Below are 15,358 nucleotides of genomic sequence, written 5' to 3'. Positions count from 1 at the left end.
AGTCTGGATCCTATCCATTGATGCTAAACATAATTGGACCATTCATTTCAATCTATTGTTTAGGCTTGAGGGTACTAAAAGGACAGTATGACAGTTTGGGGGTAGTGATAAGCATTTGGGGACAAAATGATGGTAAATCTTGACTGCAAATGCTACAATACAGAAATATATATATTTGTATGTGTGTGTGTGTGATGGGGTATTATGTTTCTCCTCTTTTTCATAGCCAATGTGAAAAAAGAAAAGGAACCAGGTAACGAGAAATGTGTGTTGGTCAGCTTGATCTTTAGTAGCTTGTACCTGGGATCACCATAATTTCCCAAAGCTTGTTCATCTGCCCCCTATGCGAGGGTGGGGATGGGATTGCATGCTTCTACCTACTTGCCCATTGGTTGCCAAAACTAGACAGAACAGCAGATCTTTGTTGCGGATAAGGTGATCTTGCCCTGTCAGCTCAAGTAAGAACAATTTAGGGTCTTTGTCGATGGAGGGACAGTGTAGATTGCTCTGATGTCCAATTGTTTGTTTCAAGGAGCATTCACACAAAGGATGTGTGAAAACGGACCTCATCATCCACATTTTTCCCTCCGGTATTCAACCCCTCCTTTCAGCTTGTTGTTGTTCAGTTGTTCAGTCATGTCCGACTCTTCATGACCCCATGGACCATAGCATGCCAGGCCTTCCTGTCCTGCACTCTCTCCCGGAGTGTGCTCAAGTTCATATTCATTGCATCGGTGATGCTATCTAGCCATCTCATCCTCTGCCGTCCCCTTCTCCTTTTGCCTTCAGTCTTTCCCAGCATCAGGGTCTTTTCCAGAGAGTTTTCTCTTCGCATTAGGTGGCCAAAATATTTGAGCTTCAGCTTCAGTATCTGTCCTTCCAATGAGCAGTCAGGGTTGATTTCCTTTAGGATGGACTGATTTGACCTCCTTGCAGTCCAGGGGACTCGTAAGAGTCTTCTCCAGCACCACAGTTTGAAAGCATCAATTCTTCGGCGCTCAGCCTTCCTTATAGTCCAGCTCTCACAGCCATATATTACTACTGGGAAAACCATAGCTTTGATTAGACGGACCTTTGTCGGCAAGGTGATGTCTCTGCTTCTTACTATGCTGTCTAGGTTTGCCATAGCTTTCGTCCCAAGGAGCAAGCGTCTTTTAATTTCATGGCTACAGTCACTGTCTGCAGTGATCTTGGAGCCCAAGAAAATAAAATCTGTCACAGCTTCCATGTCTTCCCCTTCTATATGCCAGGAAGTGATGGGGCCAGATGCCATGATCTTCATTTTTTTAATGTTGAGTTTCAAACCAGCTTTTGCACTCTCCTCTTTCACCCTCAGCAAGAGGCTCTTTAGAACCTCTTCGCTTTCTGCCACTAGGGTGGTATCGTCTGCATATCGGAGGTTGTTGACAATTCTCCCGCCAATTTTAATTCCGACCTGTGAGTCATCCAACCCGGCGTTTCTCATGATGTACTCTGCATATAAGTTAAATAAGCAGGGCGACAATGTGCAGCCTTGTCGTACTCCTTTCCCAATTTGGAACCAATCGGTTGTTCCATGTCCGGTTCTTACTGTTGCTTCTTGACCCTTGTACAGGTTTCTCAGGAGATAGGTAAGGTGGTCTGATACTCCCATCTCTTTAAGAATTTGCCAGAGTTTGTTGTGATCCACACAATCAAAGGCTTTAGCGTAGTCAATGAAGCAGAAATAGACGCATAATACAGTCTTCTTCCTTTCAAGAGGTAGAGGAGGACTAGCAAAGATGTGCAGTACATTGAGCCATAGGTGCATACTTGGCTGAATGGTTTGTTTGCTTTATTCGGTTTACTTTTACCAATTTTTTGGGGAGGGGAATAAAAACAGAACACACACATACAAGCTCTCTTCACACCTGAGTTTTTTTTTTAGCAGGATCGTTCTTCTTTAATCACTGGTTTTCATGGGAGTTTTAGGTGATGCCATTGCTCTCCTGCTGCTGCTCCCCTGAATAAATGCATCATGCAGAGCTTGGAATGGTAATTTTTAATCAGTTTCCTTTTGGGGTGCAGAGTTGTTTTAGATAAGGCAGCAATGCTGAGGTGGTTTTCCATAGTACTTCCTCCCACCTAGACAGCCATTATCTCTTCTCCTAGCCCACCTTGCAGGGGCGTTGGGAGGCCAGAATAAGGGGGAAGATCAACTAGGGGGGTGGGGGAAGCAAGCTGGGTGTAATGAAGAAGGTGCCCCACCCATGAAGTGGTTGCCAGGAGTGGGTGTGTGCTAGGGATGGCGTGGTGCATTGACTGTATACGAGTCCATTTGTGGATTTCTTACTTCCGTAGTTGGGAACCTGAAAATCAGTATACCCTTCACACTTAGTAGTGCAAGCAATATACTGCATTCAGTTCCATCACACACTGCCATATTTAGCAGAGAAGGACTAGCAGTGCAAGCAGCCTCGGGATAAGCCACCGAGAAGACTCCCTCTCCCTAGGAGGAAGGAGAGGGCCAGCTCCCATAGCCCCCTATCCAGGCCACTAAAAGGGCTTCTGACTCCCCTCCTGCTGTGGAGGAGTGGAGGGATGGGGTAGAGCCGTCAATCATGTTACAGGAACCAATGATCAGGGCAGGGGAGGGAGTATGGAGCCAGCAGCCCCCATCTGTCCTGATAGTTCCCCGCAACTGGGCCCAGCCATGGAAAGATATAATACGGAGGGACGCACTAGGAGAGATGCCTGTATACAGGGCCAGCATCATTCCCGGAAAGGATCTGGAATCAAAAGATCTGCTTAGTAGTGGGACAAAATGCCAGGGGTGAAGAGAGCCACAGTTTCCTCCTGTGTTGTCAGGTCTTTGCATATCCCAGACATGTCTTACTCCTAAGGGCCGAAGATGATGATTCAATTGAAGTTAGCACAGGAGTCCTATTTGACTAATGAAGCTTCCCAACAGAAGCTGTTTGTTAAATGGGGAAAGTTGAACAAGCAAAGTAATTCTGCTTTCTGGGAATCCTTTGGTGACTATTAGTGTCAATTATAGCCCCAAATGAGAAAGGAGATGAGGCTCCGGGAAAATGGTGGGGAGCCTAATTAAAGCTTCTATCTTGTATCTCAAGGATAATTTAGTCCAGTTGGCTTGGTGATCTGATCCTCAGAGCCAGGCCAGGGGTTCCCCTCAACCATTATTTTCCTGTCCCCATCCCCTGTACTCTCTGGCTGCTGTATTCTCCATGGTCAGATACTTTAGAAACAGTGTTGTTTATCTTCTTTTTTTTCTTTTCTTTTTTTAAGGATTTTAGCAATAATCCTTATTATTCTGCAGAGAACCCAGAAATCTCCCCTGCCAATATACTCTTTCCCATGGCCCATGTTAAGGCACTTGTGATCCCATATGATTCTAAACAATCTCTCTCTCTCTCTTCCCCTCTCTTACACACACAAACACAGCATATTCAATGAGAGAAAAAGAAACAAGGGGGAAAAGAGAAGGATAAATGGAAGTGAGGAGATGGTAGGATAGTAAGCCGATGTCATAACAAGCAAAGCACAATTTTACAGTTACTTGGCTACCACGTTGCTCAAGGAATGTGGTATACATGTGAGTACTAGAGCTGTGCACAAATGGCCTCTCAAACTTACCCAGCCTAATTGTGGGCAGATAAATTGGGAGGGGGGGTAATTTCACCATGTTTCTCCTAGGGCAGGAGAAATTCTCCAACAGTTTCTCACAGGTAGGGCTCACCCATTGGGAGAGCACAGCTTCTTTCTTCTTTTTTCTTAAGGGCTTTTGGTTTACTGCACTGGTTCTGTAGATGCCAACAGCATCAGCTGTGGTGATGAGGCTTCCACTTTTCTGAGGCAGAATTTTGAATTTCTTTGGGTGGTATTTTTGAGCTTACCTAATCACCACGAGGTGGCTGAGGGTGCTGTGTGCGTTTTCTCTCTCCATTGCACATCTTTGCATTGCTCTGCAGCCTCCCAGGCTGCCTGCACTTCCTGAACTGAAAAAGCCTCATGGGAGGAATTGCCTCATGAGGTGTTCCTTATGATGACTTTAACTTGAAGCGTGGGAAGCCGAGGAGGCTACAAGCTGCCACAGAGATTACTGCACAATGACAGACAGGACACTCATGCACACTCCTCAGCTACCTCATAAGTCCCAGGGGATGGTCCGAAGGCACATGAGGCAGCCACCATGCTGAAGCCATGCTGGGCCTGGTCAGTGCTTGGAGGGGAGACCACCTGGGAACCACCTGTAGCCACCTTGAGTTCCAATGGGGGAAAAAAGGGGGGGAAATAAATGTAATAAATAAAATAAAAATAAAAATAAGTAAGGCAAGCACAAGAAATCCAAACCCAACCCCTGAGAATTTCTCTGAAATTTCTCCTCCTTTGAATTCAGTTTTGAAAGCAATTTCTTTTCTATCAAATTGAGTGAGAATGGTCAGAAAAAATGTGGGAGAAATTTTCGGCACAACACTAGTTTGTATATTGTATATTTTCCTGTAGAATCTTGAGGGCTAAACACATTTCCCCTTCAACTGCCAAGCAGAAGCAATGGCGTATGGTTATTATCTGAGAATCCTAACCAACATGGACAAATGCTGCACAGAAGCTTCATCTTGGCACGCATAGCTTTTGAAGGAGAGCCAATTGCTCTTTCTAACAGGAGTGAATCCTTGTTGCTAGCTGAACATGCAAGAAAAGGTTACCATTTTCTTTGGTTTTTAGAGGGAAATTGCATGTTCATTTGCACGCTGTGAAGTGTGCCAAGCTGTAAGTTGCGAACATAGCAAATAGGTGTGAACATCATTTTCAAGCCTGCCACAAACCTTAGGATGGTGGTGCAGGCATCCATCCATCCTGCAATGAGTTGCGTCAGACTCAGGATCCACTTTAATCTCCACCTGCAATACAGGACCCACAATTTATCTGGTGCTGCTTCTCCCATTTTCACTCTCTAGGAGACCAGATGTAAAGGAGGATAGGGCTCCCCTACCTTCAGTAATTGTATAGGAGAAGGGATTTTAGAAATAACATCTGTTTCCATTAAAAGAAAGAAAGAAAGAAAGAAGAGAATTAGCTATGGATGTGCTGAATCAGACTATTTTTGGTCTGTGTGAGTTTCACACACATTCTTTAAGTCCTTTCCAGCCTGTTTCCAGATTAATCTGCATTTTTTTAAAAAAATCATCCAAAAATACATCCTTTTATAGGGATTTTAATGTAAAATATATATTTTTTATTTATCAGTACATTTTTTTTAAAGCAAAGAACTGCACTGCAAAATTCAGAGACACTAGAAGGATAGTGGCATTCTGATCTTCCTGTTAGGTCAGGAGCTGCAAATCAGGTCAGCATCCAAATGTGGACCAAACAAAACATCTGAACATTCCTAATTTGCCAGTTGAAGATCATATGCTATGTAATCCCCCAAAGCCTTCTCTTTTTTGGGTAAGAGAACCAAGCAGGACTGATTCTGGCCTGCTTGCACTGGCTGTCTATATGCTTCTGAGCCCAATTCAAAGTGCTGGTCTTGACCTATAAAGCCCTACATGGCTTGGGACTGCAGTACCCAATGGAATGCTTCTCCTGGGATAAACGGACCCATACACTACATTCTGCATCTAAGGCCCTCCTCTGGCAGCCTTCTCTGAGGGAGGCTTGGAGGGCGGCAAAAGGGAGAGGGCCTTTTCGGTGGTGGCTCCCCGTTTGTGGGATTATCGCCCTGACGAGGCCCACCTGGCACCAACATTGTCATCTCTTCCGTGCCAGGTTCTCTCAGGCATTTGGCAGCATAGTTGGAGTCTCTTTGATTGTCTCTGGCTGATTATTTAAAATTGTGTTAGATATATGTTGTGGATGTGTGTGCTATTTGTTCTGTGTCATTACATGAATGGTTTTACACTTTATGTAATGTATTTTAATGTTGTTGTTTTTAAAAATGGCGAACCGCCCATAGACCTTCGGCTATGGGGTGGTACAGAAATTGAATGAATGAATGAATGAAATGAAGTTAAGCATAGGCATGATAGGTGGGAAGTAATAGCTCAGGATCTTCTTTCTCTTGCTGTACAGGACCAATCAAGCTGTATCTCTGCAGCTCCCATTGCTGAGCGGTCAGATTATGAATCGATTTTATCCTGTGCATATTCATTCCCCATGTTTTTCCTCTTGAAGGGTGCAGCATTTGCTTCTAATGTCGGTCGAAAGATTTTTAAGTGCTTAATGCAGCATTTGGATAATCCCTGCATTTCAAACACTTCTTTGCTGCTAGAAGTAACCTTCCTTCTTTCCCCTCCACTGCGGCATGTCATTTTGCAAAGCCCCTGATGGTTTACACTGCAGTTTCTGTTCCATATGCCTGGCTGATTTTGCCACTGCTGTTCCTTATGTGGCTGCCAAGTTCTTTGGCTTCTGTCCCCCCAATTCTGGCTAAACAGCAATTGTTTACCTAAACAAAACCCACTGGTGTTCACGCCACGGTCACAAATGTCAGTCGTGGTTACTTTTGCGAGAGAACATATGTCTACATCCAAGCACTATGCCAAACGTAGTATTTGGGTCTTGAACACTGGCTTTAAGGGTGATTGGCCGGACACCTTGGAATTGCTACAGGAGCATAATGCAATCCTGTGTTTCTCCCTGTACCGCTGGCCCGGACACAGGAGATGTGGCCATCAATCTGTGGTCGAAGCTGATTAGGTGACCTTGGCCCAGCCCCTCTTTTCCAGCCTAACCTACTTTGCAAGGTTGTTGTGAGGACAAAATAGGTAACCCCTATCTATGTATGCTGCCCTGAGGGTGGAATATAAATGTGAAGAATAGTTTAGGGAAAAGACGCTAAGTGTGGTGAGAGCCACCAAATTCCCAAGATAGCCACTACGCCACACTGGCTCTCAGTGAAGGGGACCAACACTGTCTCCAGCTTTGTTCTTAATACAGAACATGCAAAGTGGACTCACAGGAAATGGGCTCACAGCACCACTTACGTTGGCCACCAACATTCACCCTAGCTCTAGCGTGTGAGGAACGTCACGATTTGGAGTTAATTCTCAACCTGGGAGGGGGCAACTACCCACTAACTCTGCAGTCGCTGCTGAGTGAGTGTGGTGTGGTGGTGAGGATGTCAGGCCGGGAGCCGGGAGGTCTGGGTTCGAGACCCCACTCAGCCATGGAAGCTCACTGGGTGACTTTGGTCCAGTCACAGACGCTCAGCCCAACCTACCTCACAGGGTTGTTGTGGGGAGGTTAAAATGGAGGAGGATTATGTACGCCGCCTTGGGTTCCTTGCAAGAGGAAAAAAAGGCGGGATATAAAGGCACTGAATAAATAAATAGAACCCTGTATCAGGCCTCAACTCCGAATCTTTGATGTCTCTACATCATATGCCCGGGGCCGTATACCATTTAGCAATGTTGTACACTGTCCAGCAACTTTAGGTGCTTTTGAAACAGAAAGGCTGATTTTTAGCTGAGTTTGAGGGTGAGGATGTCAAGCAGCTACTGAAATTCCTCCCCTTTCCTTTCGTTCAGGGTGGCCTGATTGCTCTCCTCTTGCTGCTGCTGGTGTTCACCGTAGCCTTGTATGCCCAGCGCCGCTGGTACAAGCAACGCAGGATCCCGCAGAAGAGTGCCAGTACGGAGGCCACTCACGAGATCCATTACATCCCGTCAGTGCTGCTGGGGCCGCAGGGAAGGGAGAGCTTCCGGAACTCACGCTTGCAGGCCCACACCTCAGTCATCGGCATGCCAATCCGCGAGACCCCGATCCTGGACGACTACGACTACGAGGAAGAGGAGAACCCCCTGCGCCCCGAGCACAGCTGCAGGGATGACGAGTTTGGGGGCCAGATGATGCGGCCGCTGGACAGCCCGGGCAGGAGTGGGGAGAAGCCTGACTATGAAAAGAAAGGTTTGTTGCTTTTGGTTTTGCTGGTTTTGCCCTTTGCAGGAGGTTACCATCTCTGGAATGTGCTTGGAGGGTCATTAAGAAGTGATGGATGACCAGGGAGGCAGACATGCTGGGTGCTCAATCTTCCCTCTCCCAGGCTTGTGATGTATAAGCACAGCGAGCCACTGTACTTTAAATGAGCTTTGGATTTCCAGGAGTACTGACCTGGCATCCAGAAACTGGTCACACACACATGGCCCTGTTGTGAGGGATGTTCATGACTGGTGTGTCAAAGGAAAAAATGACAGTCAAGTCTTGTTGTTGTTGTTGTTGTTATTGTTGTTGTTAATCATCATTGCCTTCCATGAAGGGACCTGGATATGTGTGTGCATTGCATCTCTGTAGGGACCCAGCCTGTGGTGTAAAACATGTGTGGGAAACAATACATAGGACAGAACGGACTTCTCGCCTTTAGCAGTTTCGTTACCCTGCTTGCTTGACGGAGCCTCCCCTGGATGTAAGAATAGTACAGGATCTTTCAGTAGAATACTATATAGCTCCTCAACTGGTCCTTTTGATCTTCAGAGCACTTCTTGAAGCGGGAGGGAATTATGATAATACGATACCATCCAAAGAAGGCTGGGCATATTCTAGATCCCTGACTGCCCATTCAGCGAGTGAGTGAAGGATATTTGGAGTTTCCCTGCTTTGTTGTGGGCAGTAGGAGGTGCTGGGATTCAATTTTTTCTGTTTGTTGTTCATGGGGGCGGGGGGACACTGCAAAGACAGCTTCAGACATCTACTTTCATTGAAATGCACATTCCCTCTACCACCACATTTTGCCAGTGGGGAATCATCAACATCATCATCCTATGCCACCCCAAAGCTCTCTGGGTGGTTTACAAAGATTTAAAACATTAAAAATACAGTATACAGAGGTCAAAATCCATTTACATAAAAAAACACACAACCAGAGAATATACACAAAGACAACACATATCTAAAACAACTTCAAGCCTTCAACCATAACACAAATCCAGGACTGATTAAAACTCATCATATACTGCCAAATGCCTGGGAGAAGAGAAAGGTCTTCACCTGGCAGCAAAAAGATAACAGTGTTGGCACCAGGCGGGCCACATTCTACAATTGGGGGGCCATCCCCGAAAAGGCCGTCTCCATTGTTGCTGTCTTCTGAGCTTCCCTCGAAGTAGGCAGCCAGAGAAGGACCTTAGATGGTGAGCATAGTGTACGGGTATAACAACTGGAAATACACCACTCTGAAATGTTCTGTTGTGTTTGGAATAGATAAGGTGACATAGAGGCCTATGGAATGGGAGAGCCAAGAAAAGGGACAACAGAAGGTGCCTTATACAAGGTCAGATTATTTGCCCATCTAGTCAAGGATGCTATTGTCTACTCTGACTGGTAGTGGCTCCCCAGGGTCTCTGGCAGAGAGAGGTCTTTCCCATTGTGCTACCCGGCCTTTTTAATTGGAGATGCCAGGGACTGAATATGGCACATTTTGAATACAAACCTTGTGCATTACCACTGAGCCACTGTCCCTCCCCATAAGCCAAGAGTGTGGGATTTAGTTTGCCATTTGTGATGTTGCACCGAAATTCTTTGATAACATGATGCAGCCTTTCCAGTTGGATTTGGGTAGTGCTGGGCCAAAGTATTGCATATGTGTATATGTGTATTTCAGAAGGATGGAGTGAAAATGGCACTCAAAGGTGTCCGTAATTTTTTTTTTCTTTCTCCTTATTTTTCGATATGATAAATTTGAGCCAGTACAGCATTGGTACCCCCCCCCATGCTGCATTCCTAACTGAGAATGGCCCAATAGGAGTGATGGCATGTTGTGATGTCGCATTCCTAGGGCCATTTTTTTTTTTTTTTTGCTTTAAAGATCGCTGCTCCTATTCGTCAGTTGGGCCCTGCTCAATTCCACCACTGCTATTGCAGCTCCCCCAACCCCACGTGAGAATTTAGCCAAATCCCTGAAAGTCTCTGAAAATCTCCCCCCCCCCAGCTCATGTGATATAAATAGCCTTGTGAAAGTAAGTGTGGGGGTGTGAGTGTGGCTCAGCACTATTGGTTTTTTTTGGTGTGTGCCAAGGATTTAGTCAGAGGAAGCGATCATGTCAAAGGGTTTGCATTCAGAGCTGGAAAATGTGGAGAAGTAGGGTTTTATTGAGAAGGGGTTGAACTTCAGACCTTCTGCGTGCATGGAACATAGAATCATAGGGTTGGAAGGGGCCTACAAGACCATCGAGTCCAACCCCCTGCAGCCTCATTCCCAGGCAGTCTCCCGTCCAAGTACTAACCAGGGCTGACCTTGCTTAGCTTCTGAGATCAGATGAGATCAGGGGCATCCAGCCCTTTTCTCCATGTAACCACCAACCACCACAATTAAACAAGCAAAATAGGTTGATGATGCCACAGATAATGGGTTGATTTTGCCAGCAGACAGAAACAAGAGCAGAAGGAATCAAACTACCAGGAACGTTGCTATGAAGCTCAATAATTACCAAAAATGTGGACAAAGTCAATCCCTTGCTTAATGGACAGACTGTAAATATCCCCTAGGAACATGCAGACACAGAACAATGCAAGGGAACAATCAACAGTTGATAGAATCCTAGGATCCTAGAATAGTAGGGTTGGAAGGGGCCTACAAGACCATCAAGTCCAACCCCCTGCTAAGTGCAGGGATCCAAGTCAAAGCATCCCTAATAAGTGGATGTCATAGGTGGTCAGCCTATGTCTGAGCAATTATACCACCTCAGATTGCAGGTGGAAGAATCACATAACTGAATGTTCCTCTGCACCAGCCCCATCCCTGCTCTCAGAAAACTAGCATACCAGGGTCTCCTTCTACCTGGCATGCCTACTTTTTCTTTGTGCAGGGATGATGATGGTGGTGATGATGTTGATAGAATTTTGAACAGCCTGAAATGGTACTTCCCAGGTACAAGTTGAACATTTCAGCGAGAATAAACCCCGAGTTATGAACATCTTAGTAAAATCAAGAGCACGCCTGTATCCTTGAAGTATGACAGCACAATCAGGCCTTGAATTACTGGGTGTGATTTTTTTTTTTTTTAGTTATTACATTGTATTACCATTGAACAAGTGCCTTCAGAATGAAGATACAGATTTATGGTGTGTGTGTGTGTGTGTGTGATAAAGTACATAGAATCATAGGGTTGGAAGGGGCCTACAAGACCATCGAGTCCAACCCCCTGCTCAGTGCAGGAACCCTGATTCCCAGCCGTCTCCCATCCAAGTACTAACCAGGGCTGACCCTGCTTAGCTTCCGAGATCAGACGAGATTGGGCTCATCCAGCCCTTTGCTCAATGTCATAGAATCATAGGGTTGGAAGGGGCCTACAAGACCATCGAGTCCAACCCCGTGCTCAGTGCAGGAAGCCTGATTCCTAGGTGGTCTCCCATCCAAGTACTAACCAGGGCTGACCCTGCTTAGCTTCAGAGAACAGACAAGATCTAGGAAATTACAAGACAGTTAGCTTCTGTGCTCCACCCTGAGGAGTATCAGACTTTGCCATTAAGAGCCTTCTATAAGCGATTTGAGCCAATCCTGGTGTATTTAAGCAATCACACTCAGACAATGCTATATGAAAACCAGCATGGTGTTGGGGAATGCTACCACTGGTACACATTCCTGGTATTTAGTGTAGTGTATTCAACTGATTTCCTGCCAACCTAGCAGTTCAAAAGCAAGAAATTGCAAGTAGATAAATAGGCACCGCTTCGGCGGGAAAGGTAACAGCGTTCCGTTCACCTCGGTGTTCAGTCATGCCGGCCACATGACCACGGAAGCGTCTTCGGACAGCGCTGGCTCTTCGGCTTAGAAATGGAGATGAGCACCACACCCTAGAGTCAGACACGACTGGTTGGGGACACCTTTACTTTTTATTCAACTGATTAGGAGCAGACAGTGGTGGCAGGGGGGGGGGGAGTTCCCGGTTCAGGTTTCAGCTCAGTCACAAACTCTCTCTCTCTCTCTCTCTCTCTCTCTCAATGCTTGTTGCTGAGGGACTCAGGTGGGGATGGGTTGTTGTACTCATGTCCTGCTTATGGGCTTCCGATCTGGTTATCCACCATGGGAACAAAATGCTGGACTAGATAAGAGTTTGGTCTGCTCTAACATGGCCGTTCCTATGTTCTGAACGTGTTAACGAACATCTTATGCATGTTAAGATAGAAAAAAATCCTACAACTCCCAGCATTCCTCAGCCAGCTATACTGACTAGGTAATGCGGGGAGTTTTAGGACATTTTTTCTATCTAAACCTGCATAGGATTGCACCCTAAGCCACTCTGTGTCATCCTTCTATGCCCCCCTCCCAAATCCTTGTCATATTTTAAGAACACTTGTGTACCTCTCAGGGTTGTAAAGCTTACTGAGAGAGAAAAAAAAAGTGAGATGATTTTCCCTTGGGGAAAGTGCTATGTAATACTAATGGTGAGTGGTATTGCTAATTATATATCCCTTCTTATTTTGCAGCATTTTTACCATCTTTGGGCCTGTTAGTTTTTGTGAAAGGTTATTGTGATTCCCATTTTAAAGAAAGGAGAACTGAGGCCAGGAGTGATTTTTGCCTAAGGCAAGAGTGGGTTCCGTATGTAGTCTTAAGCAAGCAAGCTTCTCTGTTCTTCATATCTGAAATACCAGTGAGTTTATTTCACTTAATTGTTGGGGATGAGCACAGTAATATGTTTAATTGCTTTGTGAATTAAATGTGCAGTGCAAATTACAAACCTAAGTAGTAGTATAATTACTTTAAGAAATCCAAACACCTTGTTATTTTGCCTAAAGATTTTCTCCCTAAAATAAGCTGATCTTTGAACACATACCGAAGACACAATGCACAGTTTGCTTTACTTGCAGTAAGATGGGACTGCAGGGCTGATGTGTAATACTTAAGAGTTGAGTGGCTCCATGGAAAGTATTGTCTCTCTTTCTGTTTCTCTCCTGACCCCACCCACCAAACTGCATCTGCTCATATCTGCTTAGACAACCACCCACACACCCATAGGGAGCCAGCATCAGTGAGAACCATGGCAGCAAAAGAATTAAAATATCCTGCAGCCTTTAATTCATTTTCAATGGTAGAAATATATTCACTTTTATATTTAAAAAAAAAACACCCTATGGAGTGGATTAAACCTCTCATAGAAATCTGATGTCTCTGGTGTTATTACCTCCGCACAGCTTCTGCTAAAGCTAACATGGAGGGGGAAAACGCCCCCTCTAACTTCCTTGTTACCAGTCTCACACATTTTGGAAGCAAAGGATCTAATTTCTAAATGCTCAAGAGCCTATGCATTTTCCACCTCTGCATGAAGGTTTTAAAAATGAATCATCCTGCCTTTCTCCCTGTTCTGCTGCCCAAGAACATAAGGAGAGCGCTGGGGGAGCAGACCAAAAGTCTGTCTGCTCAGGCATTCTACTTCCCACAGCGGCCCTGGCCAAACAAATATTTTCGAGGAAGGCCACGGAATATTTATTTATTTATTTCTATACCACCCAATAGCCGAAGCTCTCTAGGCAGTTCACAAAAATTAAAACCACAAAGTGTAGCTATATATATATATATATATATATATATATACACACGGTTAAAACCACAGTATAACTGTACAACCAGAATAAAACCTAGCAGCAAAGCAGAGATTTAAAATACATATTTAAAACACTGGAGCTAAAAGATTAAGAAGCTAAAATGCTAAAATGCTGGGAGAATAAAAAGGTCTTCATATGGCGCTGGAAGGAGAACAATGTAGGTGCCAGGCGAACCTCTCTAGGGAGCTCATTCCACAGCTGGGGTGCCACAGCAGAAAAGGCCCTCTTCCTGGTAGCCACGAGCCTCACTTCCTCTGGTGGGGGCTCTCAGAGAAGGACCCCTGAAGATGGTCTTAGGGTCCATTTAAGGCTTTGAATGTTAGAACCAGCACTTTGAATCAGGCCCAGAAATACCCCTCTCCCACTGTTTCTTCCCTAACAAGAGATATTAAGTGGCATTCTACCTCAGGTGCTAAATCAGGGGTGGGCAACTTGTATTTATTTATTTATTTATTTATTTATTTATTTTTACTTACAATTTGTATGTATTTATTTTATTTATTTCATTTCTATACCACCCAATAGCCAAAGCTCTCTGGGCGGTTCACAAAAATTAAAACCAAAAAACACAGGATAAAATAATATAAAATATAAAAACAGTAAAACCACAATAAAACCATAAAACAACAATACAACCAGAATAAAACCCAGCAGTAATGCAGGGATTTAAAATACAGATTTTAAACACCAAAGCTAAAAAACTAGGAAGCTAAAATGCCTGGGAGAATAAAAAGGTGTTTACCTGGCACCGGAAGGAATACAAAGTAGGTGCCAGGCGAAACTCTCTAGGAATCCGGGGTGCCACAGCAGAAAAGGCCCTCTTCCTGGTAGCCACTAGGGGTGGATGAAAGTCACTTACCTTTCGTCGAAGGCCATTCGCGGTGGGGGGGAGCGCTTCGCTGCTCCCCCCGTGAAGTTCAGGCCGGGGGGGAGGCTTCCCGCCTCGCCCGGCCGAAATTCAGGCCGGGGGGGAGGCTTCCCGCCTCGCCCGGCCGAAATTCAGGCCGGGGAGGAGGCGCCTCGCCTCGTCCGGCCGCGAACGCGTAAGTAAAAAAAAAAAAAAAAAACTTCCCCTGATAGGCTACGTGACGATTCACGTAGCCTATCACAGCTAGATCTGCAAAGTCAGCCGTGATAGGCTACGTGAATCGTCACGTAGCCTATCACGGGTGACTTTAAAAAAAAAAAAGCGCATACGCGAATGGCGGCCCCCATAGGGAGCTGCCATTCCCGTTCCTTATTTGGTGGCTGTAGTCTACGTAAATGTTTACGTAGACTACGGCGAAAATAAGGGCAACGCAAATAGCGTTGGGGGCCGCCATTCGCGTACGCGCTTTTTTTTAAAAAAAAAGTCACCCGTGATAGGCTACGTGACGACTCACGTAGCCTATCACGGCTGACTTTGCAGATCTAGCCGTGATAGGCTACGTGAATCGTCACGTAGCCTATCAGGGGAAGTTTTTTTTTTTTTTCTTTCATTACAATGGCGACGGCGGCAGCCGGTCGAAAACCCGCCGAACCGCCGGCCGGACCAGCCACCGGGAGGGACATTTGCAAAAGGTAAGTCCCGTCCTGGGGGGGGTGCGGGGTGCGGGGGGGTGCGGAGGATTTCTCCCCGAAACTTGTTCGGGGGGCCGAACACGTTGGCGCTCGGCCCCCCGAAGTTTTGGGGAGAAATTCTCCGCCATCCCTAGTAGCCACCCACCTCACTTCCCAGAGAATGGCAAGGAGAGACAAGAAGGCCTTCGTAAATGAACAGTGCAAAGAAACTGAGGAAAACAATAGAATGGGAAAGACTAGAGATCTTTTCAAGAAAATCGGAGATCTCAAGGGAACG

At 45.6% G+C, this 15,358-nt stretch overlaps 1 protein-coding gene across 1 annotated transcript in view; it reads left to right on the top strand.

Moving 5' to 3' along the window:
• ASTN2 (astrotactin 2) overlaps positions 1 to 15,358 on the top strand; it is a 668,315-nt gene that overhangs the window by 96,799 nt on the left and 556,158 nt on the right. Inside the window, exon 2 of the mRNA XM_084821224.1 lies at positions 7,512 to 7,890. Coding sequence (XP_084677350.1) covers positions 7,512 to 7,890 — 379 coding nt within the window. The remainder of the gene's footprint in view (positions 1 to 7,511; positions 7,891 to 15,358) is intronic.

Source organism: Heloderma suspectum, chromosome 14 (genome assembly GCF_057233095.1).
Source record: "Heloderma suspectum isolate Gila_16-S chromosome 14, 16-S_ref, whole genome shotgun sequence".
In the NCBI taxonomy this organism is placed as follows: domain Eukaryota; kingdom Metazoa; phylum Chordata; class Lepidosauria; order Squamata; family Helodermatidae; genus Heloderma; species Heloderma suspectum.
The sequence above is the reverse complement of the archived record's forward strand: the minus strand, read 5'-3'. Positions and strand labels throughout refer to the sequence as shown.